Source organism: Mauremys mutica, chromosome 4, assembly GCF_020497125.1.
Source record: "Mauremys mutica isolate MM-2020 ecotype Southern chromosome 4, ASM2049712v1, whole genome shotgun sequence".
NCBI lineage: Eukaryota > Metazoa > Chordata > Testudines > Geoemydidae > Mauremys > Mauremys mutica.
Window position 1 is genome coordinate 95,005,276 of NC_059075.1, and position 26,439 is coordinate 95,031,714.

Genomic DNA, 26,439 nt, shown 5'->3' on the forward strand with positions numbered 1-26,439 from the left:
TGTGGAGTGGACACATGCTAGCCTTTGTCAGCTGAGAATTCCCAAGCACTTCAACCAAAACACACTGTTTTAGATAAAATATAAAAACACATTTATTAACTACAGAAAGATAAACTTTAAGTGATTATAAGTGGTAGGCAGAAAAGGTCAGCGATATTTACCAAAGAAAATAAAAGGTAAGCGCACAGTCTGAATCTTAAACCTTATTAGACTAGGCAGTATTTGGATCAAACAGTTTTTCTCACCCCACTGGATGTTGCAGGTAGTTTACAGTCCTTAATACACAGGCTTCCCCTTTAAGCCTGGGACCAGTCTCCTCAGTTCAAGTCTTTGTCTTTCCAGCATTCTTTTGCTTCCAGCATCCGTGGGGGAGGAGAAAGGTAAAAGCATGATGCCACTGTCCCCTATTTTGTATCGTCATTCCATGTGTCTGGAAAACACTAGCCCAGACATGTTCTGGTGGATTTTGAGTCAGATTTGAGCAATTACCCATTGTGTGATGCTTGCACAATTCTCTTCTAGAATTGTGAATCCCTTGCTTATAACTCCCCTGTCAATTAATGGTTGTTTAACACCCTCCTGGGTGTGGATCACCGCTTTGCTGTCACTGGAGAACTAGTGGTGGATGACTCCCAAACTTACAACATGTTTAAATGACAACCGTACAGCAAAGTCTCATAACTTCATACATGCTAATGATATACATATTTTGACAGAACAATGGGTTTCAGCAGAACATGACTTTTCATGTGATATCTTGGCATGCTTTGTATGAAATATCACAACCATATATGAATGATGAATATGGGGGTTGTAGGATGCTACTTTGGGGTACAGTATGTCACACCAAGGTAGGCTTTGAAAGTGATTGGGTGCCTACTGGATAGTGGGGTGGATGAATTTGACAACTCTATTCACTAGAGTTTGCTAATCAAGGATGCCACAGAAAGTTGTTGTGTTCTGGGCTGCGGTACTGAGTCCGGAAATGGAAAGAAGAAGCAGTTGGAAGGACAAGTTGAGGCTGTTTGGTTAGGAGCAGGAAGTTGGGATATGGAGAAGGCATGAGGGGTATTGAGTGCTCTGTCTCTCTCTTGTAGCTTAGTATATATGGAAAAGGGGAAATAGATATTCAGACTCTTGCCCATCCTATGGACAAGGCATCTACAGGATGAGTTGCTGCTTTCTTTACCCTGTTGTAGAGCTCTGGCTTGTTTTAATTCTGGGGGAATTCTGCACCACTGCACACAAGCAGAATTAATGTGCTGCACAGAATTCTTTTTCTGTGGCCCCAGAACAGAGAGCAGCAGCTCCCAGGTGGGAGCAGCCCCAGCTGCAGATAGGGAAGAGAAGAGGCTGTATTCCTCACAGTGCGCTGTCTGTGGGGCCAAGTCAGGAGGCACGGGATATGGGGGGACAGACAGTGTGGGGCACATGGAGCTGCTGGGGAGTTACAGACTGGAGTTCAGAAGGGCTAGTTGGGGGGACATTCTGGGATGGAGCTCAATGGGTGTGCAGGGACACATGGGAATTGGCAGAGAAGGGGTGCCGGCTCCCATGGGGAAGGGGTTGCTGAGTGGGGACATAGGGCCAGATAGGGTAGATGAGTGCAGGGATACATGAAGGGAGGGGGCTGGCTGAGTGAGAGTGCAGGGACACATGGGGATGGGGGGGAGGGGTGCAGAGACGTAGGGATGGGGGAGGAGGGGTGGCTGAGTGGGGTGCAGGGACACATGGGGATAGGGGCAGATGTGCCTGACTGAGAGAGGCTAGGAGTCAGCCAGGGTCTGCATGGGGAAGGCTTCCTAACAATCTCCCCTCCCCACAGCTCCCCTCCCCCCCTGCTTGCAAAAACAAACAAACAAAAAAACCCTGTTCAATAGCTCTCCCACCCACAACCCAACAACTCTCCAAGTTAACACTCAGGCTCTTTCCCAGCAATTACTTCCCTCTCCCTCAGCTCCTCTGTTACTCCTGACTCCCCCCAAGTCTTTGCACTGCTTTTGAAGGGTGCAGGAAATACATTTCTGTATTGTAGTTGAAATTAATTATTACTCAAAGTTCTGTATTGATATGCCTAGTAAGGACTCTATTTGTCCAAAAAAGATTCAGGAAATGTGGTTGTTTTTTTTTGTCTGTATTGTTACAGACATACTGACAGGTATTTTTAAATAAATTACCAAAATAATTGAAACTGGCTTTATTGTATTGTATTATTTTCATGAGTAAAATATGCAGAATTTTAAAACGTGAGCAGAATGCCCCCAGGAGTATTGTTTAAGCAGCAAACTGGTCTAATTTTGGAATCCATCAGTGGCTGTAGATTCTTAAAAATACTGATTGGGCCAGATCACATTTGCTAAGTGAATCAGTTCTGAGTCGGTTGACCTAGATATTGAGTGTCTCTACCAGATGTATGGCTTTGGTAGTGCTGCTGACTTACAAACAGAACATAGTAAACAATTTGCAGATCCAGTCGGTGCCACTTTTAAACTTGTCTAGCTCATAAATCTTGGGCTGAGAGGTTGTTCAGGTTGCACCCAGAGCATTTAGACTGGACTCCATGACGAACCCATAGTGGATAACATCAATAGAAATTGTGCTGTGAGGAATCAAGCAGCCTAACAATTCCCTGACATGATGCGATGGCAGATGGAACTGTTGCGGTCTCTAAGGATGAATGAGTGAAGAAGTGTTCTGAAATGAAGTCTCTCAGTACTGAACCAGTTAGTATGTCTACAGCGGTCTCAAAACAGAGGATGTCCAATACTATTGGATGAGAGGATCTGAAGGGTGGTGGTCTTGTAAACTACTGTAGGCATTCTTGATGTGAATGAACCTTCCCCTTTACTGTCTTGAAATGGGCTACCAAATGAGGGAGAGGCCAGTCCATCCTACAAACTTTTGCTAGCAAAAGCTGTGTCATGGGTGTAATGAGGGCTGATTTTTTGATGGACATGATTGTGCCAGCAAAAGGCCCTATAGTGGACACAGTTCAGACTGGCAAAACTTCACTTCTGCTTGTTTCACTAGGGGAGGGAGTCTGGAACTGTGCCAGCAAAATGAAGTTTTATTGGTATAAACTGCATACACACTAAATGTGCATTGCCAGTCTAGCATACCTATACCAGCAAAGTGCATCTACTGTAGATCTGGTCATAATGCTGGGGGGAATGGATGTGCAGAGAGCTCTTATCCATGTCTATCACAAATCCCAGAATGAAGAGTCACTGAACCACTAGGGAACACTACATCTTTAGTGGTGGACACTAACTCCTTCACCAGCTATACTTCCAAAGAAGGGGTTGCCTGAATGGTGCTTTCCCTATGGGCTGCTGTCACAACAACTAAAGTCTTTCAATATTCACTGTGCTGAGATGAGACCAAAATGAGAGGGAGGAGTACTGGAAATGACCCTTCCCATGGGCAAAACAAAGACCTCTGAGTGTATTCTAGAATATATATTTGAAGGTGAGCATCTTCTAATATGTAGACATTTGAAATTTGCCCAAACCACCCTGGATCAGAGGGATTATACTTCATATTTTTTGTCATGGGTAAAGTGACTCAGTCCCTTAAGGTCTGGGACTGGATAATTTGGCACTGATCTTCTGCTGACTGTAGATAGGATAGACTCTGAGGAACATGAGGTTTCTGCATCTTTTGGAAGATGAGTAAGAGGATGGCACTAGGTTTTTGAGAGAAAAGGAAGAGAGGACCCACTGAAAAGTATTAAAAAAAAATATTGAAATTTAATGTAGCCATTTGTTTGTTATGGATAAGATACAGCAGAGGTCGGCAACCTTTCAGAAGTGGTGTGCCGAGTCTTCATTTATTCACTCTAATTTAAGGTTTCGTGTGCCAGTAATACATTCTAATGTTTTTAGAAGGTCTCTTTCTATAAGTCTATAATATATAACTAAACTACTGTTGTATGTAAAGTAAATAAAGTTTTTAAAATATTTAAGAAGCTTCATTTAAAATTAAATTAAAATGCAGAGCCCCCCGGACCGGTGGGCAGGACCCGAGCAGTGTGAGTGCCACTGAAAATCAGCTTGTGTGCTTCCTTTGGCACATGTGCCATAGGTTGCCTACCCCTGGGATACAGGCTCAGAAGCAGTACTTGGTGCAACACGGACTGATCAGTTAGCAGATGTGTGACAGATATATTAGTTTGGAAGTTGGCCATGAGATATCTGGAAACCTGGAGCCTGGATGAAATTCAGGAAAGTCAGTTCCTAGAAGATTTAGCCAAGGAGGTCCCAGGTTTTTTTGGCTTATCTGAAGAAAGAAACATATTAGGATCAGCCATGTCTTTCATGTTCTGTCCCAGGGTATCCCTTCAAAGAAAAGGGCCACGAAATGGATGTTGAGTCAGTTGTTCATGATCTCTGCTGGAAGTGGCTGGCCCTAATGATGCATACCACTACCAGATTCAGGATCTTAAACTGAGTCCCTGGCAGCATTGTAAGGCAAATGTGAGGTGCTGTTTTAAAAAACTTTCTAGGCAGTCAGGATTGAATTTCCAGGTTTCTGAAGAGGTACTGAATCCATTTTGCTTTCAGAGGAGATACACAAGGAGAAAGCATTGATGTGCATATGAAAATGTAAGTGACAATTCATGCTGTTTTCTTAAGGTAGAGTCCAGTTCTCTGGTCTCAGGTTTTGAGAGGCAAACTCTAGTCTCTTACTGGAAAAGAGGAGAACATTTCTCAGATTGACCGACCACTGGGTCAATCTTTGCGGGGGGACTGCCGCTGTTCTGTTGTATCTCAGAGGATGTTGTAGAGCTTGTCATAAGTAGGAGAGATGGAAAAATAAGGATCTAGATGCTTCCAAGTCTCTATCTTGGAGTTCATGGGGGAGGGGGGAGTTAATCCTATAAGTCTTGTTAAGAAAGTATTCTTTCCTGTTCTTCTGTGAATCTTTGTTCTGGCAGTTCCTATCAGTTGTTGGAGTGTTAGTAATGGGCTTATTAAGGTTTGGGCCTTTGCTTGAACCTGGGTTGTCAGAATTGAAATGTCTGAGTTCTGGTCCTTCTGGGGAGTAGGCATGTCTACACTTAAAACACTGCATCAGCACAGCTGCACCACTAGCACTTTAATGAAGACTCTATGCTTACGGGAGAGAGCTCTCCCATCGGCATAGTTAATCCACCTCTGTGACAGATGGTAATCCATGTTGGTGGGAGAAGCTGTTCTCGCTAACATTGTGTTGTCTGCACTGGCACCTAGGTCGGTATGTCGCTCAGGGATGTAGATTATTCATATCCCTGAGTGATGTAATTATACCGAACTAAATCTGTAGCATTGACCTGCCCTAAGAGATTTCCTCTTCCTGTGGGTTGGAAGTCCCTACATCTTGAGTTCTTCCTTTTTTGGGCACTTACTTAGTGATTGGATTGGGAAACAGAGGAGGAGCCAAAGTACAAAGAAAGACAACAAGCAGACTTTCATGGAGGATGGTGCAGAATGCTGGATAACCTGACTCACTGAAGATAGGGTTTCTGTGTAAATCAACCTCCAGAAAATATTCCTCACTACTTGAAAAATCTCCTTCGTAGGGACCTCCGTTGACAGTATTTTGAAGTGAAGTAGATCTGAAGCTCTGAGTAATATGGTGGTACTCCATCCTTGGTGTGGGATACTGCCCTGAACTAGGGGTGGGGAACCACTAAAGGTTCTGTGGGTGCTTCAGGGTCCCAGGTCAGAAGGCTCTTTAGAGTACTGTTCTCTCTTGGTGAGGGAAAAACTTGTGGCACCACCAAGAAGAAGTGTAGTAGGTGCTTTGGAAGAGTTATTTGTGGGAGCCCTAAGGAGAGATGGACTTCTGCATCATACCTTTGAGACATCTTGTGGAATACGCTACCTGGCCTGAGAAGCGAGAGGGATCTGGAGCCTGACCTCTTAATGTTGACTACTCTTTGAGGTGCTAGGAGAGGGCATGTATTCACCTGAAACCAAGCAAAAAGGAGTTGTAGCCCAGTGCCCCTTGCATGGGTGTTGCTGTAAGAGGCCCTTTTGTTTGCCCTGGAAGGGGGAAGAGACTCCGAACTTGGGCTTACTCCGTTGCAGGAGGGTGAAACAAGGGTCTTGCAATTACAGCATTGTGAGCCTGTGGCTGAAGGAATTTGAGTACAGTTGCACCTGTGTTTCCTATCAGTTGACAGCTTCATAATGAGACCGATGACATCTTAAAATATGGCAGAAGACTACCTGAATAAGGTATGGAAGCCAGCCTGTAGAGGGCATAGGTCTGAGAGGGAGAAAAAGTATTGGAAGCCAGTGATAGTTGCTGTACCTGACAAATTAGAACAGCAAAGGGAACCCCATTGATCTAGATTTTTGAACCTATATGAGCAGAAATCTTTCTTCAACCCTTTGTAGCTTTCCACCTAGACTGTTGTTAGTCCCTTTTTTATTGTTCTAAATCCATATTCTTTAAATCCTTCAAGAGGTCTGGAATGCTGCAAGCTATTCTCTTGCCCCCGGTAGTAAAACCGTATTGTCTTGTTTCCTTTACTGGTTTTCTTTTTGTTTTAGAAATTCAGATTTGCTTTCCTGGCTGCAAATGCTTGATGAATTCTTAACTATATCTATTACCTAACTTCCATCATCTGCCCTTTAACCTTCTTTACTTTCCATATTATGGTTGTCTGTTTCCTGGGATTTACCTCCCTCTTTAAATGTAATGTGACTGTAAAGCAGTAGTCTGATATGATATGAATCAATTTAAAAAATAGTGTGTAGCATTCAGATCACCAAAAAACTTTCGGAAATATGGCCCTGAAACTGTTAAATATAGGCTTGGGATGCTTTTACCCAGTCCCGTTTTTGCATATGAGAAATTGGACTTGCAACCAAAAACTTAATGATCTATTTTGTAAGAATGCACTGGTCAGGAGACAATGAATTTGTTTTGTATCAATTACATACTAATATGCTTAGTGACAGGGAAAAGTACCATACTTTGCTATATAATCTCCTCATTCTCACATGCACTTTCCTAATCTGGATTTGCCAGAAGAAAGATTTCTGGGTCCAAAGGTGGGAGCCTATCGTCCCTCTCCCTCAAAAGTAAATTGCAACACATGTTTGTGGTCTCAGCAAAAGACTGTTTTAGTTGTAAATACTAATTTAGTCAGATTGTAAAATACCAAATGAAAGCTTTAAACTAATGCCTTGAATAGCCATAAAACCAAACATGAAAAATGTATGTATGATAAGAGAAAGTTAGCAACAACCTTTTCAGTGTGGTGTTTGCGTGCTGAAACCTGACAAACTGGCAGGACTAGAAATAGCTTCACAGATGGTACTTGGCAATATATCAAGCAGCTCTCCTCTCGCGCGCTCTTTACCCCGTCTGTCAATTTCATTATCCAATGGCTGCTTAGAGATGGCGAAATGGCAAGCATGAATTCAGCTCACAGGAGGCTGCGAGGTCAGACGTCAGTACTGCACTACGCACGGCTGAGTCAGTGACTGTGAGAAAATGAATCGAATTAATATCTAGGGGGGCTTGCGTCTCTGAACACTTAATGGACTGAATAGCTGCAAAAGGATTGTCAATCTTGAGAGAGAGAGGAAAATAGAAGAAAAAAGTAAGACTGGCTAATGGTGCAGTGGGCTACTGAGGAGATGATGGAAATATCAAATATGCTGAACTTAGCAAGTAATGCCAAAGGATGCTGAGCTGGCTTCCAGAGCTGCTTTCTTGGAAGGAGCAGATTTCTTTTGTACTCTGATTTCAAAATTATTTCAATGTTTTTGTATTTCTTCCTTGGTGTATACAACAGGAAGGTGCGTAACCATTGATAATGGGATAATCTGTGAGCAATACATAACAGGACGGACAGTACAGAGATGGAGATGCATTGTCCTTTGTGTATCCTGGTCAATTTAAACGAGCAGACTTCCAAGTGTGTGTGAGACTATTTTGTTACTTCTAAGATAAGTCACTATAATAAAAGCAGAGAGGATTTTCTCTTTTCAAAAAAGCCTTTCAAAAATGCGATGGTAACTTTGTGTTTAAAGATTGGCCTCCCTTTTCTGAAAGTGTTGATTACATGAATACAGTCACAATTCCGTGCAAGAGGTTAGCTATACATTAATATGTTAGGAAAAAAATTTAAATAAAAGCCTTAGAGAATATAGCAAGAAGATAAATTGTATTAAAGTTGGTTTTGTTATTGGCTCACTGTCATTGAACTGATCGTAAATTTTTGCTGATCATAGACATCAGTATACTATGATTCTATTTAAGTGATGCAATAAATTGCTTGTAAACCATTACATTTTATATGAGTCCATTAGAGTGTGGATTAGGTTGGCAATTTGAAATCTATGGCAGTTGCTTTGATGATAAAATTAATCCTTCTTCTTTAATTGTTTGGTATCTATCAAATGAATAATATTTTATTCCGAAAGGATAACATTTTTCTTTCACAATTGCATCCAGGTTTTAAATTGGAATAGGACTTTTGGCATTTATAAAAAATAATCAACTCTTGCCTGACTGCAGAAATACAAAACATACACATCATGACACTTTGACAAACCTGCCATTTTGACAAATTTAACGCTTTTCTTCCACCCAACTCCATTATCTAGTTTTCTGTGTTTAAGTAAAACTTTGAGCATGTTAAGTTTTGTTTGTAATGCAACTGCTTTTAAAGCACTTTAAAATATTTTATATATTTTAATATTTTCTAGAGGCACATTCAGTAGTGTAGTAGAGAGTAGGCACCAGTAAACTGAGTTTACCCACTTCTCATTTGGGGAATATGTTGTTTAGGTTAGTTTACCCACTTCTTTTTTTACCACTACACTACGGGGCAAAACATTCTAATCCAGTGATTGAAGGAAAAATAAATACTCCAGGTAGCCTGGCCCAAAAATTTTGGATGAGTGCACCAGTATTGTCCCAACATTCATATATATATTTTTTTAACTTCACTAGTTCTGAAAACAGTATAACAGACTATGCTGCTGTTCTATGTTGGCAACTTTAAAAAGCCAAATTCGTTTTATTGCCTTCTATAATGTTGTTGTTCACTTCATTTTCAGTATTGGGTCAATATAATTTTGATTTGGATCAAAACCGACTATGCAACAGTTGATTTCAAAATGTTAACTTTATTTAAAAATCAAAATAAGGAGACTCTACATTCCAAATTATGCTTTTAAAATTTACTCTGTTCCTCTACTGTGACCCAAACATGCAAAACTACCAAATCTAATTACTTTTTAAAATCATTTATTGATTATATTCAAAGGTGGGTTTTTTTGTTTTTTTTTTTTTTTTTTGAGAGAGAGAGAGAGAGAAGGTCAGAGGTGATTGTTGAATAAAAAAAGCACTTTCAGGTCTCTGTTAACTGAAAGTTCCCAGTTGCAAACTCTCCAAGAGTTTAGAATGAAAGAGAGACGTGCAGTTAAAGCGGGTCATCTGGACACTTGCTACAGTGTGATAAGCAAAACACCATAGCTTTCTTGAAGTTTGAAATTACAGATTAATGCAGTGTGACAGCTTGGTACCGTAGAGTAATAATTATTCTGGGGGTATTGGCTGTTAGTGACCGGTCACTGGTGTAGCTGCACTCGTGCAACTCCTTAGTGTAGACATGCCATGTGGCTATAAATTTAATTTATGTTGGCATGGCTTATCCTTGCTCGAAAGTGGGATAGGCCCTACTGGTGCAAGTCAGTTTTTCACCAGTAAAGCTCACTTACACTAGGAGTTTGCTGTGATAGAGATGTATCACTGTAGCTCTACTGCTGTAAAAATCCCCAGTGTAGACCCCTAGGGCTTGTCTGCAGCAGTGCAGTTATGCTGGTGATTATCCTCTCTATGTCAGTGGTCCCCAACCTTTTCGTCTGGCGGGCGCCAGACGAAGGACCGTTGCGGTGGTCAAGCATCTGCCAAAATGCCATTGAATTTCGGCGGCTTTTCGGCGGATGCTCAACCGCAGGCCAGGACGCGGGCGCGTTTAGATGCCCCCGTGGGCGCCATGGCACCCGCGGGCACCGCATCGGGGACCCCTGCTCTATGTGGACAAAGCCTAAGATTTGATTAACAAAATATACTACAGTGCATTTGCTAGTACACTTGGTAGTGTTCTCATTTAAACTATACCACGGTGGTAAAATTAATACAATGCATTTTGTGATGCGTTATTTTTGTTGTTTTTGTGCATTTACTAACGAGTGTAATTCATTAACTAAACCAGTCTCCCAGTGTTTGGTGTGAAACAGAGAGATTCTACTACATATGTTCACTAAGGATACAAGTAGCGATTGTTTAAAACTGGCATTTTTTTTTGTTTTAGTTTGAGATGATGATCACTTTCTGTATGTTAAGATTTTTGCTTAACCAGATTTGTTTTGTTTTTTTTAATCTATTTCTGATGGTTCTGGTATTTTAAATTATTTGTGTTCCTATTTAACACCTTTTACTGCTAAAACAATTTTACAAATCAAAATGATCACTGAATCACAAGTCATGTGGTTTGTTTTTTCTGTTTCACTCAACTTCACTTTCCATAGGCTCTTAGACTAGCCTCATGCTGCAATGTTCTGGCTCACAGTGTTGCAGGGCAAAGTCCAGTAAACTCTCTTAATTGACATTTATTTTTCTCCTAAATCTAACATATTAGGGTTTTTACCACCCTTTTCATTTATATAGCCCAAAATTTGGGGGTTAGCTTCTTGTCTCTTTTAACTGTCTTGCTTACTGATGAATATGCCTGTTTCAGTAATAGTATTCTATTTTGTAGTGTATGTGTTCAGATGAATAGAACTTTAAATGTTGCCAGGTATATTAACTGCTCAAGTAAATGCATTTTCTGAATTCGTCTGGATATGATTCAACAGTAACATTGACGTTTAAGTGGATGTAATTAAGATAAGTGTTCATGTTTCAAGTGGTGCTGTTTCAATCAGTCTGGCTTGTGTACTTAAGTCTTACATTTATAGAGTACCTAGCAGCCAAAAGAACAGGATTCTACATGTGAGAGTCTAATCTGTATGTGCATTAAAAATGGAAACGAGAAACCTTCAGCAGCCTATTATAGAAGAGGAGTGAAGGAACAGCAATTCCAGTTGAAACTACGTGGAGAATGTAGGTGGAATGCGAACATTGGGCCTGGAATCTTATCCTTTGTGACTCCCTACTTCTGGCATAAAGTGCCTTGGTACCTTTTAAAAGATCAGAGTACTGAAGATCTTGGTTTTACCACTTGTGTAGAAGAAGGCATTTCCAGTAACATAATGAGTGCTGTCTCTTTCATTAGGTGTTTGTTCAGGACTGACAAAGAGGAAAATATATGGCCTATTGAGTCACCAACACTGTAGCATTGAGAGACTACAGTGTTGGTGACTCTCTTTTCCTTAGAGAGTTCCCATTGAAAGATTAACCAGGGTCAACTTTGCTTTGCTGTGAGCTCTAAGAACATTGCCTGGGAGGTGGTGGTGGCTGTAGATATCTTGATTTGTTTTTTGAAGGACTTTGCTTCAACCTGAAAGATTGGGCCTTCATGTACAAAGGAATTTTAATTCCAGAGAATACAGTAAGATCTATAAATGTCCTTCCTTGAAGAACGGACTTTTCCATTGGCTCATGTCTCTAGAGTGCCAAAGCATGTAATCTTCAGGTACCCTGTTATAGTCTTGTCTCATGTCTCAGTAGTGCATTTTATTTGTCTAAAGAAATGTATTTCGAAACCATTATCCAAAAAGAAACATATCATGATGAATACTGTTACTATGAAATGAGGCACCTTTCACCACATGGTTAAAACTATTAAGTCAGGTCTACATTACCACTCACTTCAGTATAACTTACATCACTCCGGGGGTGAATAATCCACCCCCCTCCAGGACATAAGTTACATCAACCTAAGCGCCAGTATGGACAAAGCTATGTTGGCGGTAGAAGCTCTCTTGCCGACATAGCTACTACTGTCTCTCATGGAGATAGATTTTTTTTTTTATGCTGACGAAAGAGCTCTCTCCTGTTGATATAGAGCATCTTCACCAGATGCCCTACAGTGGTGCAGCTGCACTGATGTAGCGCTTCCAGTGTAGACTAGCCCTTAGTAACTTAGATGGCTAAGTGTTTTACTCCTGACACCTGCCTGGTCATGTACATGGTTGTATTCCTGTAATCAGTTTAGCACAGATTTTGGGGAACTGTTTCCAGGATAGGCAGGCCCCAGCCCCCCCACACTTCTCCCAGCCATGTTTGTGTCTTTCCTGCCTTCCAGCTTTTTTAAATTAGGACTTCCAGAATGTTTACATGCAGGGCACTCTTTCCCCTGCTGAGGCACTATGGGACAGCTGCTCATACTTTCCCATAATGCACTGATATATAAACCCAGTTAAGCAGTGGAGTAGTAGAATGCACAGTGAGATGGCAGAGAAGTGGCTGTAGGGACACTAACTAAACTGTTATTTGTACTGTGTTAGAATGATTCTTTATCAGTGGGTTTGTTTAAACTTGATTTTTTGAATGTTAGCATATGTTAATTAACATGATTGTGAAGTCTAATGTAGACAGGACAGACTTTTGTTGCTACCATGTTTTTAACCCTAGGTTGTAGCCTGTCACTTTTAATTTTTGAAAATATTTCATAGTCTTCCAGTGAAAGTAGCTGAGTTTATAAATGCAAATACTTAAAAGAAAAATAAGGCATTTGCAGATGTTCCCTCCCAAAATCTTCATGGAATCTAAAGGGTGGGGTTACAGATTCTTGTTTGCAACTTCTGCTGCAAGTCTCATTTTCTTGAAGGGCCAGTCTTATTTTACTTCCATAATGGGGGAGGCAAATACAAGAAGATATTTTTAAAGTCCTGAAATTTTGACATTCTAGAATACAAATTTATTTTATTACTTATTTTTAAAGTAGGCACTGTCTTCTGAAATCATCATTTGTTAATGAATCCATTTAGAGCTTGTTCATTTTGAAATGTGCATCTAATCCTTGCTACCCTCCAAAAATCAAGACTTGCAGTTTTTTACCTTATTCAGTAACCTCTTAGCCAACTTTACATCCAGAAAATGTGTCGTCTTATTGCAGCATATTTTAAGCTTAGCAGAAAAGTTTTGCAGTATTGCAGTAGTTTCTCTGCACCAATTTTTTGCCTCATTGGTAGAAACTTTTTCCTCATGGTCTGTATTTAAGTAGGATGTGGAGAAACTCTAGACCCCTTAAATTCTTTTTAAGATGTAGATTTTTAGGATTTTCTTGGATGTCTTTTAACTAGCATTGACCAACTCCTCTTGGAGAGTCACTATCCTTTTTTTAATTTGGTGGGGGTCTAGCATCAAGATTAAGCAGTGATGGCATGAGGCTTATCATTCTGTTGTGTTTAGGCTCTTATGCTACACCCATCACAGAAGGGGAAACATCTGTTATCTGCTGGCTACTTACCTTTTGAGTAGTCTTTGAGTCTCATCTCCACTTGGATAACTTCTAATCAGCCTTTTAAAAATATTTCAGAAACTGGCTTGTCAAGTTTGTGCCTCTAATTATAGTGGAGTGCACCGTCTAGTTTGGTAGTTCTTAATTGGATCATAATTCCTACCACCTTTTCTGGTGAGGATTGTTCTTGAATCTCTTCGCTTTTCTCAAGCAGTCCTTTCTTTAAGCTCTCTTGGTTGAGAGTACTGTTGTTTGTGGCAAGCTGGCAAGTAAGGGGATAATTCAAGCCCCATCTCTTGGGCACAAACAAGTAGGAAAGAGTGATTTTCTTTATCTGATGTAGGCCTCCTAGGCTGATTCTTTATGCCTCAGTAATTCAGTACCTAATTTTTAGAAAGTTGCTTGCATTCTATTATCAAATATGAAATCCTATAAAAGGATCAATTCATATCTTCATTCATGTCTATATTGGCAGCAAAGAGTCCTGTGGTACCTTATAGACTAACAGAAGTATTGGAGCATGAGCTTTTGTGGGTGAATACCCACTTCATCGGATGCATCAATCATGTCTATATTGATAGTCTTCCTAGAACTTTCAACTAAGTCAAGAGTGCAAAAAAGAAACTATGTGGAATCACTCCCATGCCAAGCTGTCACAGTAGTAATCTAAAATTTTGATGCATTTAAAGTGCCGTAAATTAATATAAGATTAAGACTATTATTAGGTAATTTTAGCTACCCTCTGGAATTATGGAGCTTGAAATCCAGTTCTTAGTACAAAAATATTTTCACTTGTATAAATAAAACTTTTTGTTTAAATGCTAAATGTGCCAGTATTAAGAAAACACATTCTGTTTATTTAAACAAAGAAATGTAACATATGACTTTTTATGTTGATTAAATCTTTGATCTTACACTTACAAGTTAAAATATTTTAAAACAAATTTCCTTGTCTGTTACTAGCACTGTAGATTTTTAAAAAACTTCTCAGCTTTAAGAAAGTAGCTTACTACTTTGCTTGCTGGGTTGCTGTGATTTGCGGGTTTTCATGTTTCTGTTTCTCTCAGTTTTGGATATCAAAAATTGAAATCATTTTCAGGTTTTCTTCAGTTGCTAGCACGAGGCTGAACACTTCAGGGGAATGTTTACTTCAGGGGAAAAATTAAATTTTAAAATAGTATGGTAATGTTTGTTAGTCTTACATTTTATAAAAGCTTTTTTTTACAAAACTCATTTTTTTGGGGCTAAACTTGACCCTTTTTAATTTCATGTTTTTTCTTTTGAAGGTGCATTATGCTATTTTCTTTTGTTCATATATTTTGTTGAAGTAATTAAAATATTTTGTTTTCACTTTAAAATGTGCTTCACTTGTAATGGTTGGTTTATCGGAGATCTGCAAGGGATTCTGTGAATTCAGGTTTTACAAACCAGGAAGTGATCAGTAGCATTTTTCTATAGGTTGATTTGCAGTGATATGAGAATAATTGTTTGATTCTCTAAATGATACTGCATAGATACAGAAATATGTGAATAATATAGCAATGAACTGGAGGTAAATAAAATTAATCTAGTTTTGTGTATCTTGAGTATAAAAATATTTAAAATTTTATATAGAAACATACTGGGTTATTTTTCAAAATCTGAATGGTCTTACAAGTTGCTCTAAGATTGTCAAATGCTGAATAGATTGTTTTTGGGTTTTTTTGTTTTTAGTACACCATCTCGTGTTGCTAAAGGAGTAGACAATACCAGAATGAGCCTACATGGTGCTAGTGGTGGACATGAGAGATCACGAGACAGACGCAGGTCAAGTGACAGATCACGAGACTCATCCCATGAAAGATCAGAGTCTCAACTCACTCCATGTATCAGGAATGTAACTTCACCAACAAGACAACACCATGGTGGTATGTTGGAGATTAATTTGTGTTTCAAAAACGTAATCTTTTAATCTACTCCTTTTTTTCTTTTTGTAGAGCAGACTAAGGAAAATTTTTCTTACAAGCAATGATGTCAGAATTATGGTATATATGTGCTCAAATTCCTCAGACTAGGAAAATGCCTCTCATGGACTAGAAAGTAATAGTAGTTTTAGTCCAAAACTCATGTTTTCCACTTAGGCATACTGTGTTGCTGATTCATGTTTGGCCTGTGGTTCCTGTTTTGATATGATGCCCTAGTACATAGGATCTGCACTATTCTGTTGAGTCATAATAACCAGAGAACTCTGCTGAAGCCTGGAGTGGTTAATAAATATATTTTCCCCTACTGTAGCACCTTAAATATTTGAAGGCAGGGAGTGTGTCTGGTAAATACTTCCATTAAAAAAACAAAACATTATCTTGTTTTGTAAATTGGTGAACTCTTTGAGGTATAAAGTTTTAAACTCTGGAGACTGTGTGATATAGTTGGCTTTTTTTAAAAACGAAAATTCAGCCTCTCCATACCTTTCAAAGACTGGCTCCCTGCCTTCTAGGAGGTGACATAGGAGAAGGAGCTGGTGTACCAGATGGAAACAGACATCGTGGGATGAACAAAATGCTAAATGTTTCTTTGAGTCTGGCACAGCTGCTGAAATATAGCCAGAATGACTTGTTGGATATGATTAGCCCTCATGTCATGTCAGTAATAGAAACATAATGTCAAACAGCTGGATTTTTATAGGATCTCAAATTTACACATGAAATCTTACTTGATTCTAGCTCTGAAGTAAACTGCATTTTTCCAGTTCCAAAAGCAAGCTTGGAAATGAGCATCCCTACCTTGCTGTTTGTGGGGTGTAAAACAGTCTAGTCCTACTAAAGTTTGTGCGTTAACATTTTAAGGCAATAGTGGAACTGTTGCAATACTGGGCAAAGCAGACTTTGAATTGGACTAACTTACTCCTAAATTCTGAACGCGCTTTCTTTCTGAAGAGCACAAGTAGCATTGCTTCCCCTACTACTATAGGGTTGAGAGTGAAAGTGAAGGTTTATGTTCACATTTTCATTCTTTGTTCCAGTAAAGCCATTGTTACTATTCTGCTTTAGCCATTGAGAACTATTTTCTATGAGATAACAGTAGATTGCGACTTATAAATAAAATCTGGTCTCTGGGATAATCCTCACTAGCAGAATGAGGAAAGTTAAATGGTGTTGGTGGAAGGACTGCTGTAATTTTTTCCCTTCAAAATGCTGTAATTTTTTCCCTTCAAAATGATCCTCCATAGTACTAGTGGTAGACATGAGAGATCACGAGAGAGATGCAGGTCTAGTCACAGATCATGAAAGAGCAGAGACGCAACTTACTCACATGTTTTTATATTTAATAGAGGTGACATTTTAAAGGTTTTTAAATATTTTCTGCAATTACTGGGCTGTATTTTCCTTTGCTGCACTGAGTATGATTTCAAAAATAGGTGATTGCGTATAGAGATGCTCACTCCATGTGGTGATTACTAGAGAGTAGCTGTTCAACCTTCTGTTTAGCTGTGACACCGAGTACCTTGCCCAGACTCTAAAGCTTGTCTCTCTCAGCAACAAAGTTGGTCCAATAAAAGATATTACCTCCCCCACCTTGTCTATCCAGAATTGAGGCAATTGAGAACAATCCTTAAGTCCCCAAATCCAACAAGTGCCAATGTCCTCTTCAGCAGTGTTCCATTCATTGTCAATTATAGGAATATTATCTGCCTCCCAGAACTTGAAGGATGCAAAGTCATCTGCCTCTTTGCTTTTGACAAAAGCTATCAGTTTTCTAAGTGCTACTTTAGGAACAATCCTGGCCTTTTCTAACATGCAATTTTCTGTTAGTTGCCAAGAAATGCAGTATTTGGTTTAAAAAAAACCCCACACACTTTCATTTCTTTTTCAGTTGGAAACAGATGACGCATACAAATTATAGGCCTGCATGTAGGGCCCCATCTTCTGGAGTCATGTGATTATATCAGAATCTGAGCTTTTATTTTTTTTAAGAAATATCAAATATCTGGCTATCACAGTTGTGAAGAAGAACTTGAATGAATGTAATCAATGCAGTGAGGTCTGCAGACTCAGGCAGGCAGAGTGAAATGATAGCTCTGAGAGGCGCAAACTTCCCATGCATCTCAATAGTAAGCTTAAATACAAAGTTCCCCCTTCTAGAGTAGGTATGTATGGGGGTGAAGGCGGTCCCCTGTCACCACCATTTTCTCTGTGGGTGGGAGAGAATACCTGCTACTACTCCTTCTGTTCCTGAATGGAAGTGGGCCCCTGTGCTTCTGCCCCTAAGAATGGAGGGGGTGACTTGGTCACAGTATAAGAACACAAAGCATGGTGGGTAAAATCCATGATATATATCTATTTTAAAACAAAGAAGCCAAAGCTGCTTTACTTCCCATTTTGTACTAAATTGCTAAAGTGGATGTTTTGTACTTGTAAGATTCCTAATTAGTGTCACTTTAGATTTTACATGGATTTTTTTTCTATGGAGAAATGTCATACTTAAAATACTCAACTGTGCCAAAAAAAGATAACTCCAGGGTCTCATTAACATTCTTACTGTGAAAGCAACAGAAAATTGATAAGTAAATAGCCGTTGTAGCTTTGTAATTAAATCCAACTTTTGACCTATAGAACATCCACAAATTAAGAAGGCTGAAATGATTCAACCACCCAACTCCTCCTCCTTCGTGCTTCTGAATCGCTTCAGTGCTTTTGAAAATACCAATCCTAGGGGTCTGACTTTACATGCCTGTTTTCAAACTTTTGGATTGTATATAAAAAAAATTCAGTAATTTTGCTAATGTATCAAGTCTCTAAACATTGCATTGTTGCTTATATTGTTCATTTTGTTTTGAAATGACAATGATTTTATGCTAGAAAGAAAGCTTTTAATAAAAATGTTAGCCCCTGATGCTAGAAACACTTACGGTTCGTGTTTAATCTTAAACACACAAGTTGTCCCATTTAAATCAATGGGATTATTCATGTGAGTAAAGTTGTGTCATCTGGCTGTTTGTAAGATCAGGGCCTTAACATTTAAGTTTTTGTTTTTTGCCTACAGCAGTTCTGTAATCTTAAATAATATATCCTATCATTAGTGATACTTAATACAATTATAAATGCTGTATTTTTATTATACATTTTAGTGTAAAATTCCATAGCACAGATTTTCAAATTAATTTTTACAAAGCCTCAACCTGATTTAAAACAGATTAAAAAAAAAAAATCAAGCGACTTTTAAATCATTGGTCCAAGTGGTATAAATGGTTAGAGGCATGGAATGGTATAAAGAGGGAAAAGACTGAGAAAGTTTAGAGAGGAAACACACGACAAGGGATGTGAGGTATACGAAATTAGGACTGGTATATAGAAAGTAAATGGCAATATTACAATGAAACTGAACGGCAGATGTTAAATTGATTCTCTCACCCCCACCCATGTATAAATGTTGCAGTATTTTGTCGCAAGATCTCATTGAGGTCAAGAGTTGCTTAGAAGTCAAGAGATTAGAGATTTTACAGATGAGCACATCCACAATAATAGCGAGGATTAAAATCCTTTTTTATAATGGATATAAATCCTCATGCTCCAGGGCTTAAGTTAACCACTGACTGATAGGGTTAGGTAGAAATTTCCCCTACAGGCATGTTATTCCTCATTGTCCACTATGGCCTTTTTTGTTGCTTTTTGTGAAGTATCTGCTGCTGGCCTCCACTTGGCAGGTAACGAGACTACTAGGTACACCACTAGTTGGAAGCATATAATAAGTCCTTTGACAGTTTCTGGTCGTTAGTGACTCACCAGAGAATAGTAACAGGGTTGATGCAGATGGTACAGAACACTGCAAAAGCTTAACTGCTGTTACAAAGCAGTATTTTTAAAATATGATGCCTTTGTTTTAATTTGCTGGAAACTCAACTCATACAATGCACTGAACCTCTCCTCTGAAAATGGAATGTTAAATTTTCTCAGGAACTCTTTCTGGGAGAAAAGGATGCTTATATCTAGGAAATGGCAACTTTGGTTGAAAATGTAGCAGGATTTGATGTGTTGTCAAATGTAAAATATTTGGGTTGTCTTATTAGTCTTTAGCTTTTAAGGGCTGGCTCTGCAAGCCAGTGTGTGAGTCTACTGCATACCAGCATGCTGCTCAATAACTTCCTATGTGGAAGTATTGGTATGTTAAATTCCACCCTGGGACCTCCACTGTGCTGCAGCAATGTCCACGCAGGATGTTACTGCATAGTAAGCTAATGTGCTTGTAAGCGAGTGGCCGGGGCTCGACCCTCTCCGGGGGGATGAGGGGAGCCACCCCGGCTCACTATGCTCCGATTGGTCCAGGAAAAATTGCCCGGCAGTCCTAGCGGTAGTTGCCTGCCCGGTGGGCAAGGGGCTCGGGGCCTCCGGCAGGGCGGAGCAACAGTAACAATTGAGGGCCCGGCCTAGGTCAGGGCAGGCAACAAACACAGAATCAAAAAGCTCAGGCCTTTGGTCCAGGCTGAGCAACGGCAACAGTTTTAAGGCCCAGCTCTTGGTCAGGGTGGGGCAGCAAACACAGAGTCAGAAAGCTCAGGCCTTTGGTTCAGGGCTGAGCAACGGCAACAGTTAAGGTAGTGGCCTCTTCAGGCCAGGGAGAGGGGGAGTCTGCCACCCCGGGGTGGGGTGGCAGGGGGGATGCAGGCCCTCTCACTCCACTGCGTCCCAGCCCGGGGCCCTAGCAGCGGCCATCACTCCGCTGGTCAGTCAGTGGGGATCCTGACCGCAACACACTGACATAGGCTCCGGTAAGGCTGCAGCCTGACTGGGGTCGGCTGCCCCCGGGCTACTTCCGAACTCCCCCTTGGGGCCTACCTGGGTCCTAACGTTGGCCTCTGGAGGGTCCACGAGCATGGGCTCGTTGCGGCCGGGGCTGGGTGACAGGTCCGGCAGTTCCTTGGGGTAGTCGGGCCAGGATAGCTCCGGCGGCTCCTCCGGGTAGCAGCAGGCGCGGGGAAGCTCCGGCGGCTCCTCCGGGTAGCAGCAGGCGTGGGGAAGCTCAGGCCAGTCTGGGCGGCTGCCCTGAGTCGCAGGGGCTTCCCAGTCTCGAGCTCGCTGAGGTACGTCCGCTCTTTCCGCCGGCTGGGGCCTGACTGAGTTCTGAGGGCCGGCTTTTATAGTTCCGGGTTGCCGCCTGACCCTTTGAGGGGCGGGCCCAGCGCTCTGTGGCTCCGCCCACTCTGGCCTCTGGCTGGGCTCTCCCTCCTCTGGGCAAGAGTGGAGCCACCCCGCCTCACTACAGTGCTATACTTGCCATGCAATAACTTGTTGTGTAGACAAGTCCTAAGACTTTTTTCAGTTAATCAGGCCACCACGTTCATGGTTGTTTGTTTTTGTTAAATAAGGTAGATGGTCTGACGAGCTCTTGTAAACCTAAAATTCTGACTTTCCTTCCCCTCCATTTCTGTTTTTAGATCGAGAAAAGGATCACAGTTCATCTCGGCCAAGCAGTCCTCGTCCTCAGAAAACTTCCCCAAATGGTTCCAATAGTAGTGTTGGGAACAGCAGTAGAAACAGTAGCCAGTCAAGTTCAGATGGGAGTTGCAAGACTGCAGGGGAAATGGTATTTGTATATGAGAATGCAAAAGAAGGAGCCCGGAGTGTAAGAACCTCTGAACGAGTTACTCTTATAGTGGACAACACTAGATTTGTTGTAGATCCTTCGATTTTTACTGCACAGCCTAATACAATGTTGGGCAGGTTGGTATCATTATTACTCTGCACGATACAGTACTCTAAACATTTCTTGAATCTATTTGAATTGCTTTTTTGTAAACAAATGTTGAACACTAATGTTTTTGTCTGCTAATGTTTTATCTTTAATTGTTTTAATATTTTTTTTAAAAACATAGTTACTGTGTAAGTTCTACTTTCCTGTATTTCACTTTGCATGATTTTGTGACTGAGTTAGTAACACAATTAGTTGTATCCAAGAGAGAACATCCTTGTGAAATGAATAGTTAAAAAGGTAGTTAGGAATCTGTGAAATGAAAAAAATGGCAAGCTGTTTCTCAGAGAGGAAATGAAGCATTCATCTGTTAATGGAAGCTTTGCTTCCCCTTCTCTTGCCGTACGTTGCTTTGAGCCAGTCTGTTTTCTCATTTTTCAGAAATGCAGTCCTGCACTGTAGTCAGTTTACAAAGCAACTGGTTTTGCATTGAACCAGTGAGCGTTGGGATTATCTGGACACTTGCCCTTCTTAATTCATTTTTTATGATAGCAAAGCAATGAACCATACCTAACCTCTGGGATAATAGAGTGAAGGAAAGCCATTCAGGAAGATATGGATTATCTTGTTCTAGTCAGTTGAAAAGTCAGAATGGTGCTCAACACCCACAAATTCCTGTCTTCTAAAGTGACATGCCCTGTTTCTATGAGACTGAGTGACATGGCCTTGCAATGCAGATAGTTGGCAGTGTTTATTAGCAAAGAGAATCAAAACACTTAAAGAAGTGGTAAATTGTTGAATGAAAAATTATCAGAGGCATTGCTTTAATATTCAGTGTTGACTTTAATATTTTGTGTATTTTTAATAAATTTAATGGGTCAGAAAAGAGCCTTTGGGTCAACCTGCCTGGCGCCAGGCACTTTCCCATTTCCTATGTTTAAGGGTTACTTTTTCTTCTTGATGAGACATTCAGGGGTCTCTCATGCTGGAGTACCAAATTGTTGTGCTACTCTGTATTTACCCTTGTGCGACATGTTCACGTGAAACATGGCTGTGTCTCAGCAGAGCACTCATGCTGTCATATTTTTAAATATGTCTGGATGGAGGTTCTTGCCAAGGTGTAGGTGGTAAAAATGATATCTCATGCTTTGTTCAAATGACCAATGGGAGGATTAAATAGTAACTTTGTTGTTGTCCTTTTGTGATTATGTGCCAAAAGAACAAACACAATGAAACAAAACAACTGGAATTAAGGCAAAACCAGTCTCTTTAACCGTCTTTATTCTTTATTATGAGGTGGCATAATAGATGAAAGGAAATGTTTTTGACATATGTGGGGAGTGGGTGGGAAACAAAATGCATTTCAGTATATAAAACAGCAAATTTGTCTCCTTTGTCATTGACTTAGGGGATAGACACCTAGTGAAAAAATACTAAAGCTCTTGTGTAGTTGAGACATCATTAGGTTAGTCTCTCCTCTAGGGATTGGTCTAATGAACAAGCTTATTCTGTACTTATTCTGTAGTTCAAAAGTAGGTTATTAGTAAAAATGTTGGTCTAAAAATAACATGTAATGTTGCTCCTTCTCCAGCACCAGTTGGCAGGGCATTGAGCAAGAACCACTTAACCAGAGTCTACTTGGAATTGAAAGTTACCATGGTGAAGACTTATTCTTTGCCTAAAGCCTAATAGAACCTATTGGACTCTCACTTTCATAAATTAAAAATATTAAACTCACTCATTAAACAAGGGCATGGATATGAATGTAAAGGCTGCCCTCCTATATTAATACAAAAGTGACTCAGACTAGGCATTTGCCCTTGATATGCAGAACCTTTTTTTTGGGAACTGGGTGCATTTTTAAAGTAATATGTCTAATGGTATAAGATGGATAAAAGCATAACACTTTATGCCTTAAAGCCTGTTTGTGGGTTTTAAAAAAAAATAAAGCAGCGTTTCAGCTTTGCGTCTGATATAAAATAATGGATACAGCTTGATGTTTATGAAAAGTGTAAAAGCAGTAGCTGGAGTTTTCAAAACTACTGAAAGTCTATCCTCTTTAAGATTGTGGTCTCCCTTATTAATGAAGATCGGCAGTTTTAACTGGGAAGCACAGCTAGTAAAACTGTACTTCATAGGAGATATTCTTCCATAATATGCACATAACTCCTATTAATACATTGAGTAGAGTTTTAAGAGCACTTGGATCACTATTTCCCCATGTTAAACTTACATTTTTAAAATGATAGCTCAGGAGAATTCCACAGTGGAGAATTGTGTCGGTGCTGTTTCACCACAGAATGCTTTCTCGGTTACATTAGGCTGCTACCAGCAGTGTTAATTGCAATGTGTGCAATCCTATTTACTTTCCCTTTACTGCTGCCAGTACTTGTCGATGTGCTATGTATAGCAGTGGCACAAGCAAAATCCTCCACTGGAAGCACTTTATGGGGGGAAATGGTAGGAACCAGAAGCAGAGGTAGGAGGATGAACTAAGAGATGTGAGCAGAGCCCAGTAGAATGGGGAGTATAATGATAATATACCTGAGAATGAGCTGGATACCCCACTTTGAAAACTGGGAATGCTGCAGAGGCAGTGCCCTCAACCTTCAGGAAGAATGTGTTCCTCTTATTATTGTGTACAACCACTCTCCGATCATCAACATGAAACATCAACATGAACGTTTTGTTTCAACATGAAACGTTTGAATTTTTTTTGATAGAATTTTTTTTCAGAATTTTGTTTTGCAGGAGGTTTTGAAATTACTTGTTTTCATTCCAGTTTGGAACTAAATCAAACTTTGAAATGTCCATGAATGGAAATTCCAAGTTTTGGCCAGCTCTGCTGAACAGTGCACAAATATCTCCTCTTGTATAGGGTCAATAACTTTCAAGCTGGAGTGTGAATTCTTTGCCATTACATCTGCAGTTTTAGCATGTTGTGCTTCATCTAAGTTCCTTGTAAATCTGAAGTGAGTTCTAACTGAATTGTCATTCTGTTCAATAGGATGTTTGGATCAGGCAGAGAACATAACTTCACCCGTCCCAATGAAAAGGGAGAATACGAAGTAGCTGAAGGAATTGGCTCAACTGTGTTTCGTGCTATTCTGGTGATCTTTTATTTTCAATAGTACAATTTAGCCTACAGGCGGTGTGGATTTTATAATCCCTGAAACTGGAAAAGCTGAACACTTTCTATATTTAAAAACTACACAGGCACATAATAGAAGTTTGACAGAGATCCTGGTGAGGCAATATTTCTCTGCTTGATGTGACTTTTTAAATACAATCTTCTATAAATAAGTGATTATATTTCCTTTTGAAAGAATACCTTGATATGGAAATGCTCCTTTTATTTTTAAGTGCAGTTGTGCTTCCAGCCAGATACTCCAGGGGTTTGGCTAAGCCTCAGGAATCAAGGATTATGAAAGATTTCACTTATTTTTAAACAGCTTTTTTGTAAACTTAAAATTCAAAAAGCCATTGTGGCTTTATTTTATCAGTTCTTGTTCTTGATTCTTTTGCAGTGGATGAAACAAGTTATTTCAACAGAACATACTGTAGGTGGCAGTTACACTTGCAGAAAAATGCGAAGTGCAGTCTGCAAAGAAAATTAGACTGCCTTAAACATTATCACAATGCAGTCCGGCTGCAATACTGCTTTGTTGGCTGAGCTAGAGTGGTAGAAGCTGAGTGACGTGTAAATAGTAAACCGTATAAATAAATGTCATACTTAAATGTTCGGTTTCAAGAATTTGAAATTTAAAATAAACTTAATACAGCTAAAACTTTAAAATGACTTTTCACTTGAGAGTGGCCCTTCTATTCTGGAAGCTCTGAGTCTGAGGATAAACATATTTTGAACATATTAATCATGTGGTTCAGTCTTTGTTTTTGAAGATTGCAATACAAAGCATTAGGATTTATGAATGTGGAAAAAGTCCTTTATTGGTGAATGAAATGTTTCTATCAGCAGACAGTTTAGTCTAATATTTGTGCTTTTTCTATTTTATAAGGATTACTATAAGACTGGGATAATACGTTGTCCTGACGGAATATCTATTCCTGAACTAAGAGAAGCATGTGACTATCTTTGCATCTCCTTTGAATATAGTACTATCAAATGTAGAGATCTCAGTAAGTATGGAATTTATTACAATAATTGTAGTGTACATTTGTCAATTAAAATGTACACATAGTTTACTTAGTCTTGATGTTACTGTAAAATATTGCAAGAAAATCAGATGCATAATCTGGAATGTGTAAAATGTTGTGGGGGATCAAACTTTCTCTTTTCTACTCCCTCCTGTGCACCAGATCAGCACAACCCTTGTAACAGGTGCCTCTTTAAAGTCCTTATTTATTCATGTATATCCTTGTGTAGACAAGTTGAGAAAGATCAGCAGTTGGTTGACAGCAGAGATCTTTTGGGAACAAATTCATAAGGTGAAGTTAATGAACAGATCTCCCCATCATTTGTTACTTAGAACGTTGGTCATTCTCTAATGTCAGTGTTTTTACAGTAAAAGTGACAAGCTGTCTTGATGAGACATGGATGTATAAAATACAGTGTTTAGCATCTATGACGTATTTTCCAGGCTTAGAAGAGCCAATACTTAAACAAGTCTTTTGGTCCAAATAGAGTAGGCACAAAATTTTTAATAAATAAAAAGTGTATCCTAGATAGTATTTCAAGTTTTTAAGCAATATACTGGCACACTCGTTTTTCCATTCATGAGTCTATATTTCTGATAGTTGTAATTTCATATTAGTGTAAATATCCCACCTAGAGGGAATTCCTCAGAATTGAGACCGGAAGAAGAGCTCTGTGTAGCTTGAAAGCTTGTACCTTTGTTAAGTAAAGAGATTCTTTTCCCCAAAAATCAGGCAAGCACAGACAATACTTAAGGGGGTTTATTCACGGTACCGGGAAGACTGATAAACAGCTTCAAAGGTGTGAAGTTACAGTGACCAATTATATACCTTTCTTTTATCACTTCATTTGCATTTATCTTGTTCTTACAGAGACAAGACAAACGTTTCAGAGACAGAGACTGCATTTAACATGACAGTGACAGGGACAGAACATAGGCATCAAACTGTTTTGATTACATCAATTATTCATGAATACCTTAAGGCGAAGGGGTGGGGTGGGGAGGGTGTGAGGGTTTACAATATCCAGAGGGCTGTGAAGGGAGGGTTTGTTCTGTTCTAAGAGCTGAGTTACTGGGCGGACATTTGACCATATAAGTTTATCAAGTATTTACAGTTGTCAGTATCCTTGGGCTTCTAAAGCATTCCTGCTTGATATGTGGTTTCTCTCTTAGCTGTTAGCTAAATTTTAACTCTTGCCTGACACC

At 39.7% G+C, this 26,439-nt stretch overlaps 1 protein-coding gene across 10 annotated transcripts in view; it reads left to right on the plus strand.

Annotated features, from left to right (window-relative positions):
* The window catches only part of BTBD10 (BTB domain containing 10), a 49,576-nt gene that overhangs the window by 17,484 nt on the left and 5,653 nt on the right, over nt 1-26,439 (plus strand). For all 10 annotated transcript variants that reach the window (XM_045012853.1, XM_045012854.1, XM_045012845.1 and 7 more), the window contains 4 exons: nt 15,128-15,321; nt 20,826-21,111; nt 24,087-24,189; nt 25,096-25,216. In XM_045012853.1, the coding sequence (XP_044868788.1) occupies nt 15,168-15,321; nt 20,826-21,111; nt 24,087-24,189; nt 25,096-25,216 (664 nt within the window). In that variant the 5' untranslated portion in view covers nt 15,128-15,167. The remainder of the gene's footprint in view (nt 1-15,127; nt 15,322-20,825; nt 21,112-24,086; nt 24,190-25,095; nt 25,217-26,439) is intronic.